Genomic DNA, 16,139 nt, shown 5'->3' with positions numbered 1-16,139 from the left:
CTTTCTCCCTTTCTCTGCCCACCCCCCCCATCAGTGATGAGAACAGTGTACTGCCCAAGTTAACTTCTGTGATCTGGGAAAGCATCGCATTAAAAAACAAGAACAAGAAAGAAAAAAGAAAGAAAGTAGTCAAAGCAGCCAGAAAGCATCTGAAGAAGTATTTTTAAAAGGAAAATTAAACAATTTAGAGATTTTTTTATTTCATATTTTGTTTACGGAAGTTATTTTCTATAATTTTGTCCTGCTTTTCTTTTCTTTGAGTATTTTCCTTTTAGTAATTTTAGCATGTGTGGAGTTTGTATTTTCAGTTTCAGCGCCCCCTGTGGGTTAGAGATCACACTGCAGGTAGTAGTAGTATAGTAGCTTACACCTACTTCTGTGTAATAGTGTGTTTGTATGTTAGGTTAACCTCCTAGGACCTGGCGTCCACATATGTGGACATCACATTTTGGGTTATTTAGACCAAAATACTCAATTTTGCTCTACAAGGGTCTGATATCCACTCACGAGGACATTATACTGCTACTGTTCTATCAAAAATTTTAAACAAATATCCTCATATGTGGCTCTGACTTTTCTTAGAAACAATAATTAGGTTAAAAAAAAAACCTGGTAATTCTTTGTTTTTACATTCATCAGGTCCCAATCAGCCCAAATATCAAAGAGAAATTAAAAATGCATGCCGTGGAAGAGTTCAGGTCTTAGGAGGTTAAGTGGCAATTCTAAATTGGTCATAGGTTTGTATATAAGCTGGCTCCCTGCATCCCTGAACTGGATATAAGTGATTAAGACCATGAATTTATTCACATTACCTAACGACAGAGTGCTTCACTTGTTTTCTGTGGCTATGCTAGCACCATATAGGGACAGGGATAGTTAAGTAGGTAAGATCGGAGGTCGGGGGTTCGAATCCATTGAACGGCTACCCTGAGGTACCCCTGAGCAAGGTACCGTCCCTACACACTGCTCCCCACACACACTGCTTCACTGAGTGAATGGGTTAAATGCAGGGAGGAATTTCAATAAAGTATACATAACATAATTGTAACAGTTTCCTGGATTTTGCATTTCAAGGACCACGGGTCAAACTCGAACCTGGACCGCTGCTCTTCAGCCATGTTGCATGTAGTTACCAGTCTGTGGTTGCCAAGCAGTTCAGTGGAGCACACTGAACTAAAGAGGCAAACCCCTAGATTTTGCTTTTTTTGTCCTCTACCTGCCCCACAGAGCTACTGTTCTTCCTTTTTTGTAAACTAATTTGAAAACCAAATGAGAACTCTATGACCGCCTGTAAATAGAACATCTTTGTTATACCATACCAACCAACAATTATCTGAAGTAGTTACATCATCCATGTGCAATAAGTGATTAAAATAATGATAGAATTGTGATGTAGGTAAACTGCTGGCTTCTTTAACTCCATGTTTATTGTCAGATTTTGTTAGACAATGTTACCTGCAACTAAAGATTATATTCAATATTTTAGAAAATTATTTCAAAATTACTTAAGAAATTGGTCTGTGGGTTCATAACAAGCATGTTAGACTGTAACACCACATTTGCAGGATTATCCAAATCATAAGCAGGAAAATGTTACTTTCTAGAGTCTGGAAGCGCCAGTGTCCTTAGATGCATGTGGAAATTTAAACATATTAGTCCAGTACTGAAGTAACTTTTTTCTTCAATAGATCATAATGCTTTCAGTGGTTTGGTCTCCCAGTACGTGTCTGACTTCTTCAGTGTGTATAACCCAGTCAGAACTCTCAGGTCACCAGTGGTGGATCTTTTAACTGAATTAGATCCAAGAGTGCTGGGGGTGCTTCCAACCTCAGCACAGCATTCACAGCTGCCTGCTGACCTGAGATCAACTACAACTGTGTCTATACTCAAAAACTCAAAACCTTTTTACTCTCACAGACTTACACTTAATGACTGTGTGTCAACTTGTATTTTATTTCTTTGTAAAGTTTGTTTTGTTGGGGTTTTTGCCTTAAGGTACTGTAGACTTGCACTGCTTTTTATTTTTTTTTTAAACTTAAAACGCATTGAATTATGTAATAAAATGTCCTTTATAAATGAAATTGCCATTGCCAATATTAATCGATTGCTACTGGTATCTCGCTATAAATGAAGGATTCTCTGTATGTATGTGTGCTTCATCTATCTTGTCCACTGTTTATCCATTGGTAAACAGTGGACTGGGGTTTGGAGCAACTGCAGTGCCAAACTTTACTGTGTCTGAATCTTTTTTGGGGATCCCATGCATAAAATATAGCCAAAATATAAACATTAATTTAAAAAAAGACTGGCATAATCAAATGCCCCATTTGTCCACACACACAGGTATAAAAGTTTTCAATAATGTAAGACAAATATTTCCCAAACTAGAAAAGCTGAAACCACTGATCAACTAAAGTTGTGGCTCTAGTGTCACCATGCTCCCACAGATCAGCATTTCCTCTGGCGACTACGATGTTATCCAACATATAAAAATGGGCTCGATTGATCTTATTTTATTGCTTCTGATTCTACTCTCAAGTAGTTCTCACTTTTCAGAGTTCTCCTCTCAGGCGCGTGTGCAGGTCTTCCTGGTCGATCTTGCTTTTTTGTTCGTGCCAGTGGTGGTGTGCCAGCAGGGCCACGTTCCTGGCAGCGATGGCGCTCATCTCCATGGCACTTGCTGCCCACTCCACAGCATTGAGGTAGTACAGCCGGTTGTGCAGGATAAAAGGAGGGGTCTTGCGGTGCGGCGGATGGTACGCGGGGTATGCCAGCCATTTGGTCTCAGACACCGAATCATAGGAGAGGAACATGTTCTCCAGCTGCTCCTGGGACAGCGGCTTTTTGGAGAACACCTTCCAGACATTAGCTTGGCTAGCAGGGGGGCGCTTGTAACCTTTGGGGATGTGCACAGGATCCAGAGAGCTCAGGCTGTTGATGATGGAACCGTTTGAGTCTGTGGTGAGGACATCAGACACGGTGAACTCTGAGGCAGCTTCTGTGGTCCCCAGGTAAGACACGTTGAGCAAGCCGTGGACAAGAGTGGCGACCGTCTGGTGGTAGTGCCCGGGGTAGTGAGAAGGGATTGGAGGGGAAAAGCCTGAAAATGTGATGTCAGATTTCCCCCGGTGAAGAGGCGTTGCTACTATCACAATATCATAAAGGGAATGTGCAGCTCCTGATTGGTCAACATAGCTAATCTCGTATAAACTGACAGGGGTGCCTGAAAGTGGGACATGAAGGGATATCAGGATGAAATATGAAGAATCAAGAAAGAGAAAAAGGCCGGATCTATATGACAGGAAGGAATGTTAATAGTACCTCTCTTGGATGGTCGAACTTTCACTGAAATGGAAGTGACTCTAGCAGGGATGAGCTCACTTTTGCTGTTGTAAAGAAGTCCAGAGCAAACTTTCTTATTGCCTCCATCCACTGCCCACAGGCCTGAATCTGCCCCTGCTAACGACACCGCTCCTAAAAACAAGACATGCCCACTCCATTTCATCAACCAACAACCAAAAAAAAAACGGTGAGATCTGTGCTAAATCACACGTTTTGTAACATACCCACAAAGCCATTGATGCGGACACTCTGCCCATAGTTGACACGAGTGATCGGTGCAACAATGTCATTGATGAAGACCTGAGAAAATCCTTCTCCCATCATGGCTTCCTCCAGGGTCTGATTCATCAGAGTGAGGAAACTATCACCTCCCATGGCATGCAACAGCCTCTCTACGGTGGAGAATGAGTAGCCAAACTGCTGGTACTGGTAGATTCTGTTCAGAAAAGGATTTAAAGATAATTAGGGCAACCTAACAGCAGTGAAATTTAGAAGCCACCAAGAAGAAAACAGCATCCTCACCTCATAAATTTATCCAGAACAGTCTCCACCCACATCTGCATTCGAAGAAAGTTCAACCCGTATCGCCAGAGCATGCGGAAGAAATTTACTATGAACCAGTCGCTCTCTTCGAACAGGATGTGCTTTCCATCAAAGATCGCCATTTTTGAGGGGACGTCTTTTCTCTGAGGAATACCTGTGAAAACATAAAACATTAAGCTACTATTTACGCACTTCTTATCTTTAATCCAGGCAGTTTAGGGGATGTTAAATTTACCTAATTTATCAACAAAGTGCTTCATATGTAGGTTCAGAGGATGGATCACTGAGCCTCCCGTTTCGTATTCATTATCTCCGATCTTCACCGTCGCAAGTCGCCCGCCAACACTGCCGTCTTCGAACACGTCGATCTTGACCCCAGGTCCAAACTCTTGCCTCAGGTAATATGCTGTCGCTGCGCCGCCAATTCCTGCTCCAACCACAGCTTTAAAAGAGAAGTGACAGGAACGTGAGCCAACATGAATTAACCTGCACATCTTTCAGATTGAGGGCTCGAGCACAATCAGAAAGTTTATTCTTCCTCCCGTTCTACCAGCGATGGAAGAGATGAGAAGTACAACAGCTAAAAAGAGTGGAGATAATCCACGTTCTGACTGTCTGTAGTGGAAAAAGTGTCATAACAAATGTAGGCTGAGTATACAATGTAAGTAATAATAACTTTAAGTATAACAGCATAACTAAGTCATACTTCAGGGTCACCTGATTCAGGCCTAACTACAAGCTTTACCAAAAAAAAAGAAGAAAAAAAAAAGAAGAAGTTTGAGGCCTCGTCTCAAATGTAGACAAGGAGAGAGTGACAGATAAGGGTGCAATGTATTTAACAAGAAAGTGCACGTAGACTAACACTAGTGCAGTGAATCATTATGCTGTCATCATTAAGAGTCACCTTTCAGTCTCACTCGGTTCTTCCCAAAACTGGAAGATAGAAAAAAAAAAAAAAGATCTTTGCAATATTTATTTTGTTCCATCAATGTATAGTAAAACATATAATGATTAGTCTTCTGTTGATTAGAATGCAATGTTAAAAAACAAGTCAACAAGTTTAAAATACAGGGAGTGCAGAATTATTAGGCAAATGAGTATTTTGTCCACATCATCCTCTTCATGCATGTTGTCTTACTCCAAGCTGTATAGGCTCGAAAGCCTACTACCAATTAAGCATATTAGGTGATGTGCATCTCTGTAATGAGAAGGGGTGTGGTCTAATGACATCAACACCCTATATCAGGTGTGCATAATTATTAGGCAACGCCCTTTCCTTTGGCAAAATGGGTCAAAAGAAGGATTTGACAGGCTCAGAAAAGTCAAAAATAGTGAGATATCTTGCAGAGGGATGCAGCAGTCTCAAAATTGCAAAGCTTCTGAAGCGTGATCATCGAACAATCAAGCGTTTCATTCAAAATAGTCAACAGGGTCGCAAGAAGCGTGTGGAAAAACCAAGGCGCAAAATAACTGCCCATGAACTGAGAAAAGTCGTGCAGCTGCCAAGATGCCACTTGCCACCAGTTTGGCCATATTTCAGAGCTGCAACATCACTGGAGTGCCCAAAAGCACAAGGTGTGCAATACTCAGAGACACGGCCAAGGTAAGAAAGGCTGAAAGACGACCACCACTGAACAAGACACACAAGCTGAAACGTCAAGACTGGGCCAAGAAATATCTCAAGACTGGTTTTTCTAAGGTTTTATGGACTGATGAAATGAGAGTGAGTCTTGATGGGCCAGATGGATGGGCCCGTGGCTGGATTGGTAAAGGGCAGAGAGCTCCAGTCCGACTCAGACGCCAGCAAGGTGGAGGTGGAGTACTGGTTTGGGCTGGTATCATCAAAGATGAGCTTGTGGGGCCTTTTCGGGTTGAGGATGGAGTCAAGCTCAACTCCCAGTCCTACTGCCAGTTTCTGGAAGACACCTTCTTCAAGCAGTGGTACAGGAAGAAGTCTGCATCCTTCAAGAAAAACATGATTTTCATGCAGGACAATGCTCCATCACACGCGTCCAAGTACTCCACAGCGTGGCTGGCAAGAAAGGGTATAAAAGAAGAAAAACTAATGACATGGCCTCCTTGTTCACCTGATCTGAACCCCATTGAGAACCTGTGGTCCATCATCAAATGTGAGATTTACAAGGAGGGAAAACAGTACACCTCTCTGAACAGTGTCTGGGAGGCTGTGGTTGCTGCTGCACGCAATGTTGATGGTGAACAGATCAAAACACTGACAGAATCCATGGATGGCAGGCTTTTGAGTGTCCTTGCAAAGAAAGGTGGCTATATTGGTCGCTGATTTGTTTTTGTTTTGTTTTTGAATGTCAGAAATGTATATTTGTGAATGTGGAGATGTTATATTGGTTTCACTGGTAAAAAATTAATAATTGAAATGGGTAAAACTAAAAACAAACTAAAAACTACTTCCAAAAACATTCAGCTTTGATATTAATGAGTTTTTTGGGTTCATTGAGAACATGGTTGTTGTTGTTCAATAATAAAATTATTCCTCAAAAATACAACTAAAAATACAACTTGCCTAATAATTCTGCACTCCCTGTATATGGAGGAGCCTTGTAGTTAAATCTAATCCTTGAATATTTGACTTACAAAAAAAATATAACCTCACTGTGGCATACAGTGTATTGTAGATCAATGCATTTTTTGATTAGTAATTACAGAGAAAAAGGCAGTTTTATTATAGCTTTTTATTAACACATTCACATCCTGCTATGAACTTCTGGGAACTCAAGTCGTTGTGATCCACCAATGACACGACTCTCCATTCAACAACTCTGAACAAAAGCACAAATACCCTTTATTTTCATGAAAAGGTCATTTTCAGCCTGAAAATATTAACAGATTTTCGCACATATCATCATCACTCATCAGGGAGTGAAACATGACCATGCCATGAAATTAAATTTACTTTAGATTTAGATTAGATTTACTTTTTAAAATTTTATTCAAAAACAGAGTGCACTGGTTTTCTTTGGTGGTTTAGCCTGTTAAAAGCAATCCTTATTATTTAAAACCCAAGTTAGTTTGTCCAGTTTCTTTAGAGAAATTGGAAGTGGGGGACTATGCATTAAGCTGGCTGTTGTTTGTGAACAGCAGATGAAATGTTTGTTAAACCCCTTAAATTAAAGATCATATCCTGACTGTTTGATAAAAAAACAAAAACAAAAACGAAACATTGTGCTGGTATACAGGGGCAAAATTATTGTTCAGTTAGTCGTGGAACTAACTGATGATGAAACAACCAACAAACCTGCCACAAAGATAAGTTTAAGAGGGCTGACAGAATGAAAGTACTTCTCTGTCCTCTAAAGAAGCTGAAGAGTGACAGACAGCACGAGTCCATGTTTTATTTTTATTTATTTTTGCCTTACCTATCTTCTTAGGCTGTTCCTGCAGCTCTGGGGCTGAGGCTAGACTTCTCCTTCCTGTGTGCCAAAGCCCCAGGAATAGCAGCGCTCTCAGTGACAGGGTTTGTAGTCTCATTGTGGGTATCTACAGCTCTGCACTAAGAAGCATCTGCAAAGGAGGGCGAAAACGTGAGATACTTAAAGTGCCTATCAGCCTTGGTCAAAGGTTGCATTCAGGGCCTCAAAAATAGAACAGCGAAGGAAATAATGGCACAGCTTTTTACACAAGTGAAAATAGCATTAACACACTCACCCGACTTAACGTTTTAAACCTAAAAGAGAAATTACTAAGGGGTATAGGGCGCTTTCGAGGACTTACAATTTCAGAAGTCAATGGTGGGGAACTACTGTTGGTCCAAAAATAGCCTTCAGGGTGTCAAGCTTCAAAGCAAGTGTAAAACCTCGTTTTAAAGCTCACTAAAACTTTTGTCAGACTGCTTAAATACAAGACTGAGCTATTCACAGAGGCCCCTGTAAAACCCACGAGAAAACTAACTAAACTAGTTTAACAGTTGAATCACGTCTGCCCACCCTGAACGTCGCTAATTATTGAGACACACTTCTGGGCACGGTTGCTTTGAATGTCACAATAAAAGCATAGGAAATTCGTAAAAGCGATTAATGAGAAATGTGTGCGCAGAAATTTCGAAACATTTTAAAGCTGCCTATTGTAGGATTTATCTTGTCTGTAATAATGACTAATAGCTAACATAATTGTTATCTATATAGTTTTCTCTGTTTTTTTAGCGTCCTTGCGCTACACTTATTTTGTTTTATTTTGAAAGATATATGAACAGGAAATGGGCTCAATGTCCTTTTTAAGGAGCTCAGCGGAAGTAGTAATTTACTTAATCACGGCAAAATAAATATAGATAAAGACGAGTTAGTTAAAAAGAATTGTTTTGTTTATTTAAACGTGTTGACACTTTTCAACCCCGTTCCCTAATTCTGAAGTAACAAAACTTATTTTTTCAAGTACGGAAGAAAATCGGAAGTGACGCAATTACTTCTCCTCTTGAACCATGCTTGAAATGGAGGTGACCTTACTTATTACCAAATTGTAAAGTAAAGAAAGTTGGGGACCCCGCGGGCAGGTGAGTCCGGTCTGGGTTTAATAAACTTGTGGTGAATATCTAAGCGGACCTTGAAGGTGTCTCCAGAGTGAGCAGAAATGGCAGAGGCTCATCAGGCACGCGTGCAGAATGTGATCGAAGACATGGTCCAAAGCCTGGAGAAGGACCACATCCGTAAAATGCAGGTAGGGTGTCTGCGGGTTCTCGGTGGTGTATGCAGGTTCGAGTCCGGGTGGTAACAGGTTGTTTGTTCTCGCTGCAGGGGCGCATGTTCAGGTGCAGCGCAGAGTGCTGCGATCGCTCCACAGACAGCATGGCTCAGGTGCATCAGTGCATCGAGACGTGTCACACTCCCCTGGCCAAAGCTCAGGGCCTGGTCACTTCAGAGCTGGAGAAGTTTCAGGTAAATCACCGTGCAAACACCTGTCATCACTTTGTCTGTGCCAGATAACTAAGATTGAAAAAGTTAGAAAGGCAAGGCTGAGATGGCTTGGACATGTGCAAAGGCGGGATAGTGGGCTTACTGGACCAAGGATGTTAAAGATGGAGCTGGCAGGCGGGGAGGGACATGGATGTAATGAGGGAGGACATCCAGAGAGTTGTGAAAGGGAGGATGCAAGGGATAAGGAGAGATGGAAGCATGTGATCCAACATGTAACCTATATTCTGACATATGGTATAAACATAAAATTAATATAAGTGAATATTTAACTTAAAGAATAGATGTAGTAAATGATATCCTAGGCAAAAATAAGTGGGCATGTCTTTTATATTTTTGCAGTTTCCCTATTTATTCTCCAAGTGTTACAAATCAAATGCCTGTTACAGGGTACTTGGTTGTTAACTGAGCATAAATAATGTATAGACTTGTGGTTAGTGGGTTTTGGAGTCTAGGCAAAAAAAACAAACTACACCTTTACATTGGTGGTAAAGAAGATGGCTTACTATTTTGATATTCCTAACTGAAACTGTGGTGCCGTTTGTCTTTTCATTTGAGTCTTTTTGATATTGGTCTTTAGGTAATAGGAAATAAAGCAAACCATGTTGGATCTCCAGTTTGGAACCCTTAATTGACCCCTTTGCTTAGACTTGAGCATCATTACAAGTAAATGTAACTGATTTTAAAATAAAGTACAGCAGTTTAAAATGTCAGTCTCTCAAGCTATACTTGCACACCCTTTCAAAGCACTAGTCAGATAAGCTGTTAAAGTCCGGTGGGTTTAGGGCTCGCCTGAATCCAATATTACTTTTTGCTCTCCTTTAAGTCTCTCAGTTGCCAACTCTTCATTTTTAGTGTGGCTGAAGTTCTTCATGACTCTGGTTGTTGTAATGTTTGGATCATGTGACCCATCACTAGTAATATTTAACTAGATAAGAATATACCTAATATTTAAAAAGTACATCTACAGCTGGTTAGATTTGCAGTAGACATCTGTAAAATAAATAAATGAATAACATTTTGAAAAATCTAAAGTCCAATCCTTCCTGGCCCACCTTCAGGACCGTCTAACTAGATGTACGATGACCTGCAACGATAAAGCAAAGGATCTCTTTGACTCCGGCGCGAAGGAGCCAGCTGTTCGATCGCTGATGGACCGCTGCGTGGGCAGTTGTGTGGATGACCACGTTAACCTGATCCCCAGCATGACCCGACGACTAAAAGAGAACTTGGACTCTATACGGCAGTGAGGGGCGGGATAAATGACTGCAGTCCATCCTGGGGAAAGCTCGGGGGCATTGAGTTTATTCATCTAAGGAGTGAAGGGCTGGAGGTGCAGAGGGAGAGTTCAAAGACTGTGATTATTAATGCTGATGTGTAGAGATTTCAACTTTGAGATGAAAGTTTCTGGCCTGTTAGATCCAACTTTACCTGCAGCGAGAAAGAAATCCAGTAATGCACAAGGAGTCTTAAGGTGTGCATTTGTTAAACACGGTTAATGTATTTAATGCATATCTGTGTGTTGCATTTCAACATGTAAAGAAAACCAACCTGTGTAATCCACGTGAAGGATTTTTTGTATTCTCGATGAAACTCCTTAAAATCACGATCCCTTATTTTTTTTTCTCGTTTCACATTTAATTGTGAATTTATATATCTGAATAAACAGAACCCAAACCTTCTTTGGATGCATTACCCCAGCAACACTGAAAAAAGTGATAGCAAATAACACTTTTGCATATGTTTTAATGACAACAGTGGAGTATACTGTTATATACACACATGGTGGTACAACAAAGGCAACACTGTCAGCTTTTCAGCCTGAGTAAATGATATAAAAGGAGCAATAAACACACTGCAGACCTGATGTAAACCACACAGATAATTTTACTACTTGAAATCTAATATGTTTAAATTGCACACGTCTAATTATGCAGCCTATCTGGTAGAATGGAAATGAACTCATTTTTGTACAAATGACCGGAAAATGCACAGCGAGTCAAACCCGAGAAGTAGTCAGCAGGTAGGAGACGACGAGTAACTGTGTGTTTGTGACCTCACAACTTACAAGACTCTTACTTTTGGTCCTTACGTCATATAAATGTACAGCTGGGAAACGAGTGTTCTCTAAACTCTTTCTTTCAGTGATGTGGTGCTGGCTCTACCTCGGTACCTCATGAGAACCCGCCCATATTTCTACAGGGCTGAGAACCGACCATTAGTTAGCAGAAGTTGGGGGTAATTTCTCCTTATGTGGCCTGCCTCTGAGAATTTCATTTTTTTCCCCATTACAATGACTGTGTTCAGCACTAGATTAGGCACGCTGACAACAGAGAGATAAAAGAGAAGCCAGATTAGATAAAAATCTCTTTGGTGAGCCAGGCTCTTATTAGCCATTAAACTTCTGAGCCTTAAATTCATTTATTACTGCAGAGACCAGAACAGACTCTGAAGATGAGCCAACAAAAACAAAAGATATGCCAACAGCACACTGACCTTTGAACCTTTTGACTAAAGAGTGAAACAAACAGCAACTGATCAGGCTTCAAGTTTCTTACGTTAATGAATTGGCCATATTAAACTGATAACATGCCTAACTATCTATCATCTGTAGTTAAAACATAACCTTGCAGCTGCAATAAAGACCTTCACTAGATGCAGAGATTATGTGATAGCACCACAGCCCGTGTCAGAGGGCAATTTTATTGGCAGTGGAGAAATTGTTTTCAAAAGTACATCGATACGAATAAAAATGAAGTACAAAATAATAAATAATGGCCAAATAAAAGCTTTCACCTCCATTAGATATCAAAACGACATGAGGTAACAACAGATTAAGAAAACCGCCAAACAAATATTTCCCAAATTTATATGATAAGTATTCAAAAACAGAACTTAAATGGTACTTAGAGTATAGATGGTAGAGTGCCAAACAAGAAGCAGCTGCACTGTAAAAGAAGAGTGAGCAGGTGACTGTCTTAATACCAGCAAACACACAGTGGGGAGTGTAGCTGATAAATACTGTAGAAAGGAAATCTGGAATTTGTTTTTATTTTGTGAGCCAAAAAAATAAGATTATGCTGAGAGCACCAGATAGCACAAGTATTTACTGCAACCTCAGCTTTAACTGGGGAGGATTACTGAGTCTTAAACTTGTGATGCTGGTGGACATCGTGGATTATGAATTTTATACAAGGTGGTGGAAATGACCAACTCGGAGTGACCCTTGGAAGCTACAGGCTGATAAAATCCTGCTCTTTTTGTGCCTCTGCATTTGTCGCTTCATCTTTTTGTCTACTGTTATGACCAGCAGCCGTACATTGCACTGAGCAGCTGTGTGGCTTCTTATGCAGCAGCAACGCAAAGGTGAGTTTACTCTTGTCCTTACTTAATGCACAATTTCTCCTTCTAAGAACAGATGTGTGTTTCCTCTTAGGAAATTGTAAGAAGCTCTGAAATGTGATGGAACTACTCAGTTTCACTGTGTTTGTTTGTGCTCCCGATGACGATGTCCTGTACACAGTGAAAAAACAAAGTGTAAAGTCAAGCCCTACAAAGTCTGCTTAATGACCAAACACCTGGAGGTTTCCCATCTTTAAGAATGGTCCAGCATCCCAGTGCAGATGGTTAACAGCAGAGGTACAAGGTGGAGAGAAGCTTCTCTGAGAGCAAAAGGTGGTCCGATCCCTCTTGACCACTAGCATAGGGCTTCATTATACTGTAAACCCCATGTAGACATATATACAAAACGTTTTTTCCCCAAGAACATCTCGCTGAGTTTAGAGAGCATGCAGACGGTATGTCCAGTGTCAAAATGTGTTAAATGAGGCCATAGATTGTACATACAAGCTTGTGTCAAGTGTCTCTCCGGTAACAGAAGAATGGCAGCAGCTAATGGCTGGTGAGCAGGTATCAAGACACACTGTGAGCAGACCTGTCTTTGTCTGAGGAGTCTGGACGGTGATCTGACTGAGGTGATGTATACAGGAAGTTACAGCACACGTAGAGGGGGAATGATAACAACCGGCTGTCCAGATTCATCACCACATACTCCTGTAGGATTGAAGGAATTGAAGCATGTTACCAAGTTTACAATTTCCTTTTAGAAATGGTGACTAGTGAGTATTCACTGACCTGGTCTTTCTCTAAAGTGAGCAGCTGGTAACCTGTTGAGCGACTGCAGACCAGCTTTCCACGACTGTCAAAGGAGGCAAGACGTAACCTGGAGACAAAGATGTTTGAAGATAGGTAAAGCTTTCAAACATTTCAACAGCTTGTCACCAGGTTAGTTCAATTTGTTGCAAAGAGGTGACATGAAGTTTAACAGCATTCACATGCCTCTAATTTAAACACGAGGGCACCACTAGCACACAGCTAAGCCTAAACATTGATGGAAACAAAGGTAACCTGTAGCTGTCACAGGGTCAATACATTATCAGCTGAACACAATAAACTATACATCAGTTTCTATTGTAAATTTGTATACATACACAATTTAGGTATAATATGTTAAATTATATATAACAAAAACATGCATAGAAGTAGACATGAGACATTCATGTCAAAGAGTAGAGTATACACCCTCTAATAAAAATGATCCAGTCATTACCAAGTTTAAAGTAGGTTAACACAACACAACAAATGCAGACAAAGTCACGTGAAAAGTAAAGTAGTTGGTAGAAGCAACTTTAGCAGCAATAACCAAGTAATCCTTTTCTGTGTGACTTTATTAGTGTCTCACATGGTTGTGGAGAAATTTTGACCCACTCGTCGTTGTAACTTTGCTTCAGTTCATTGAGGTGTGCAGACATTTATTTCTACACAGCTTTCATTTCTTCAGGTTGAGGTCTGGACTTTGTCTGGACTATTGCGACACATCGATTCTGCTCCGTTGTAAATTTGCTGCTGTGCTCCGGATCGTCCTATGACTGAGATCATGATTAAAGCTACTTTTGAACTATATCCTAAAATCAGCTGGGCTCTTCCTTATTTTTGTTCAACTTTTAAGTCCAGCATTTGAAATGTTGGTGTAATATTTGATTATTTTCTGGGCTTCGACCTGTAAGTAAAATCTTTGTCCCCGTTTCATTAATTTAAGGAACAATTTGATAAATTGCGACATACAGTCCCCTCAGCTAAGCTGGAAATGATCATTCATGCACTTGTGTCATCGTGTTTATTCATATTGTGATTACTGCAATGCCCCGTTTACCGGCATGGACAAATCATCTCTTTGTCCGTCTATAAACTTTAAAAAAATGCTGAGGTCCAGACTATTAACAAATTCTAGAACGCAAACTCATGACACTCCCTTTAAAAACACACATACACTCATTCTTTTTATTTATTACGTTAAGTTACTGTGTTGTCTCGTTTGTATTGTGTTGTGCTTGGTGCCGACGTGGAACAGTTTCGTTGTACTATTGTACCAGGTATGACTGTACAATGACAATAAAGAGTTATCTCTTGTCTCTCTTTACATCAGCTCTCAACAGATTTTAGGTTTACTTTCCTTTTTTACATTACTGTATAAAATTAAACAGTCAAAAGGGTAAATGCCAGCCTATTGCCAAATATGATAACACCTACCAATTACAGTGATCAGTGTTGATCAGTCACATGTTCACAGTCAGTGCTGGCCCACAACTTCATCACTGTATCCTAATAAAATAACTATAGCCAACTGAGAAGTATAGCAACTAATCATTTTAAATGCTGAACTTCACTCTGTATATAAATCAACTTTAGCAAATGCTTCATGAGCAAATATTTCTTAGCTCAAGAATGTGTTTGCACATTTATCTTAATATAATGATTTTAGTTTCTCTATTTACATTTTTTTCTATTCAATGAAATTTTATTTATATAGCACCAAATCACAACAACTGTCACCTTGAGGCATTTTTTAAGGTAAAGATCCTACAATTAAAGCGGGATTATACAGTCTGGTTGCCTGCACCACTGACCTGTATGCCAAGTGTCTTCGTGCTTGTAGACTGACAGCGCCCCCACATGGCTGACTCAGAGTATTCCTCTTGAAGACGATGAAGCGATTTGTGTAGGTCACCAGCAGGTCGAAACCAAAGTTAAAGCCCGTCCACCTCCAGCAGTACTGAGAAAAGGGGAAAATCACAGTGTTTTCCCTTTGGAGAAATGAATCCATAAACAATAATTGTATGGAAACAAACTCACATCTCCATCTTTAATGAGCTTCCTGCCACACCTCATGCTGCTCTGCTCAAACTCGTCTTTGTTGGGCTCCTGAGGACTAATAAACAGAAGTGTTTGTCATCACAACAGCATTAAAAGCAATGCATGTGATCCATGTGCAGCATAAAGCACCACTAAATCAGTCCAAATTCAATCTACTAACTCGTTTGAAGCTTCAGGTTCTTACCCGTTATCATTCTCAAACTCTGTCCGGAGCATGGCGAACCACTGGTTTTTATACACGGACGTCAACCAGTCTGGAACATAAACACAAGAAACAGATGTTAAAATAACCACACACGAAAAAAAAGATGCACTTTTATGACGAAATGGCATCAGCCGGAGCCATAAATTACCAAGAGGCAAAATGTTGTCCCTCTCCAAGATGCGTGCAGACGCGAGGTCATTGATGATGTACTGCAGGCGCACAAAGTTGAACACTGACCGAAAAGGAACGCCCTCATCTGTGTTCAAGAAGGGTTCCTTCTCACAAAGGTCTGTTGATAAAGGTTAATTAGAAAGACAGACTGTGATTAACACAGCTAATCTAACTAGCTTTAATTTCCATTCGTTTAATTGTTCATTTTAGCCTTTTATTATGATATAGGGTTTATTTATAGGAGCAAGATATAAAAAGCTAAAAATTAGCATTACTGTGAGAACACTTTGTGACAGTGGCCTCAACAAACAAGCCTCATCAAGTGGGCAAATACTTAAATAACTAAAATGTTTCTTTTGGTTTGTAATTTAATTTTAGCTATAATAACCTTGGTGATTTCACCCAATGTGCATTACAGTACCTGTCCTGCGCTTGCAAAGCCAGGCGTCGGCATCAGCCAGAAGCTGCTTGATGGGGCCGTCCCACAGCGGATTGAGCTGCAGAAACATCCACTGCAGAAAGAGGCAGGAACGCTTAAAATATGCATCAGAGTGCAGTGACTGTGACAGGAAAAATGTCTACGACTGTGCTTTTTCTACCTTTTTCAGAGCAGTGTAAACATCCATCTCCACCTGCATGACAAACAAGTCAGAGGACTGGATGAGTTGCTCCATGACCTCCACCCTGTAAACAGATAGCGACAAGTTTATGTATTGCAAATACTG

General features: G+C 40.4%; 3 protein-coding genes across 4 annotated transcripts in view; 1 reads left to right on the top strand and 2 right to left on the bottom strand.

The window, feature by feature from the left end:
• Positions 1-987: 987 nt before the first annotated feature.
• pcyox1 (prenylcysteine oxidase 1) lies at positions 988-7,866 on the bottom strand. Its single transcript, XM_005735295.1, has 7 exons — positions 7,633-7,866; positions 7,278-7,422; positions 4,121-4,327; positions 3,865-4,039; positions 3,567-3,778; positions 3,322-3,474; positions 988-3,223 (listed from the first exon to the last, which is right to left on the bottom strand). Exons 2-7 carry the CDS (start codon positions 7,387-7,389, stop codon positions 2,553-2,555), a joined length of 1,530 nt encoding a protein of 509 aa, XP_005735352.1. The 5' UTR covers positions 7,390-7,422; positions 7,633-7,866; the 3' UTR covers positions 988-2,552.
• Positions 7,867-8,170: 304 nt separating this feature from the next.
• On the top strand, positions 8,171-10,147 carry fam136a (family with sequence similarity 136 member A). The gene is made up of 3 exons (XM_005735294.2): positions 8,171-8,571; positions 8,649-8,789; positions 9,887-10,147. The coding sequence occupies exons 1-3, from the start codon at positions 8,485-8,487 to the stop codon at positions 10,073-10,075; spliced, it is 417 nt and encodes a 138-aa protein (XP_005735351.1). The 5' UTR covers positions 8,171-8,484; the 3' UTR covers positions 10,076-10,147.
• Positions 10,148-10,551: 404 nt separating this feature from the next.
• The window catches only part of gmcl1 (germ cell-less, spermatogenesis associated), an 8,845-nt gene continuing 3,257 nt past the window's right edge, over positions 10,552-16,139 (bottom strand). For both annotated transcript variants that reach the window (XM_005735292.2, XM_005735291.2), the window contains exons 8-15: positions 16,014-16,098; positions 15,836-15,926; positions 15,392-15,532; positions 15,223-15,292; positions 15,018-15,093; positions 14,792-14,937; positions 12,960-13,047; positions 10,552-12,878 (exon numbers count right to left, since the gene is read on the bottom strand). In XM_005735292.2, the coding sequence (XP_005735349.1) occupies positions 12,738-12,878; positions 12,960-13,047; positions 14,792-14,937; positions 15,018-15,093; positions 15,223-15,292; positions 15,392-15,532; positions 15,836-15,926; positions 16,014-16,098 (838 nt within the window). In that variant the 3' untranslated portion in view covers positions 10,552-12,737. The remainder of the gene's footprint in view (positions 12,879-12,959; positions 13,048-14,791; positions 14,938-15,017; positions 15,094-15,222; positions 15,293-15,391; positions 15,533-15,835; positions 15,927-16,013; positions 16,099-16,139) is intronic.

This window comes from Pundamilia nyererei, unplaced genomic scaffold (genome assembly GCF_000239375.1).
Source record: "Pundamilia nyererei isolate P.nyererei 1_Seehausen unplaced genomic scaffold, PunNye1.0 scaffold00063, whole genome shotgun sequence".
Taxonomy (NCBI): Eukaryota; Metazoa; Chordata; class Actinopteri; order Cichliformes; family Cichlidae; genus Pundamilia; species Pundamilia nyererei.
Note: the sequence above shows the minus strand (reverse complement) of the source record. Positions and strands in the feature narration are given on the sequence as shown.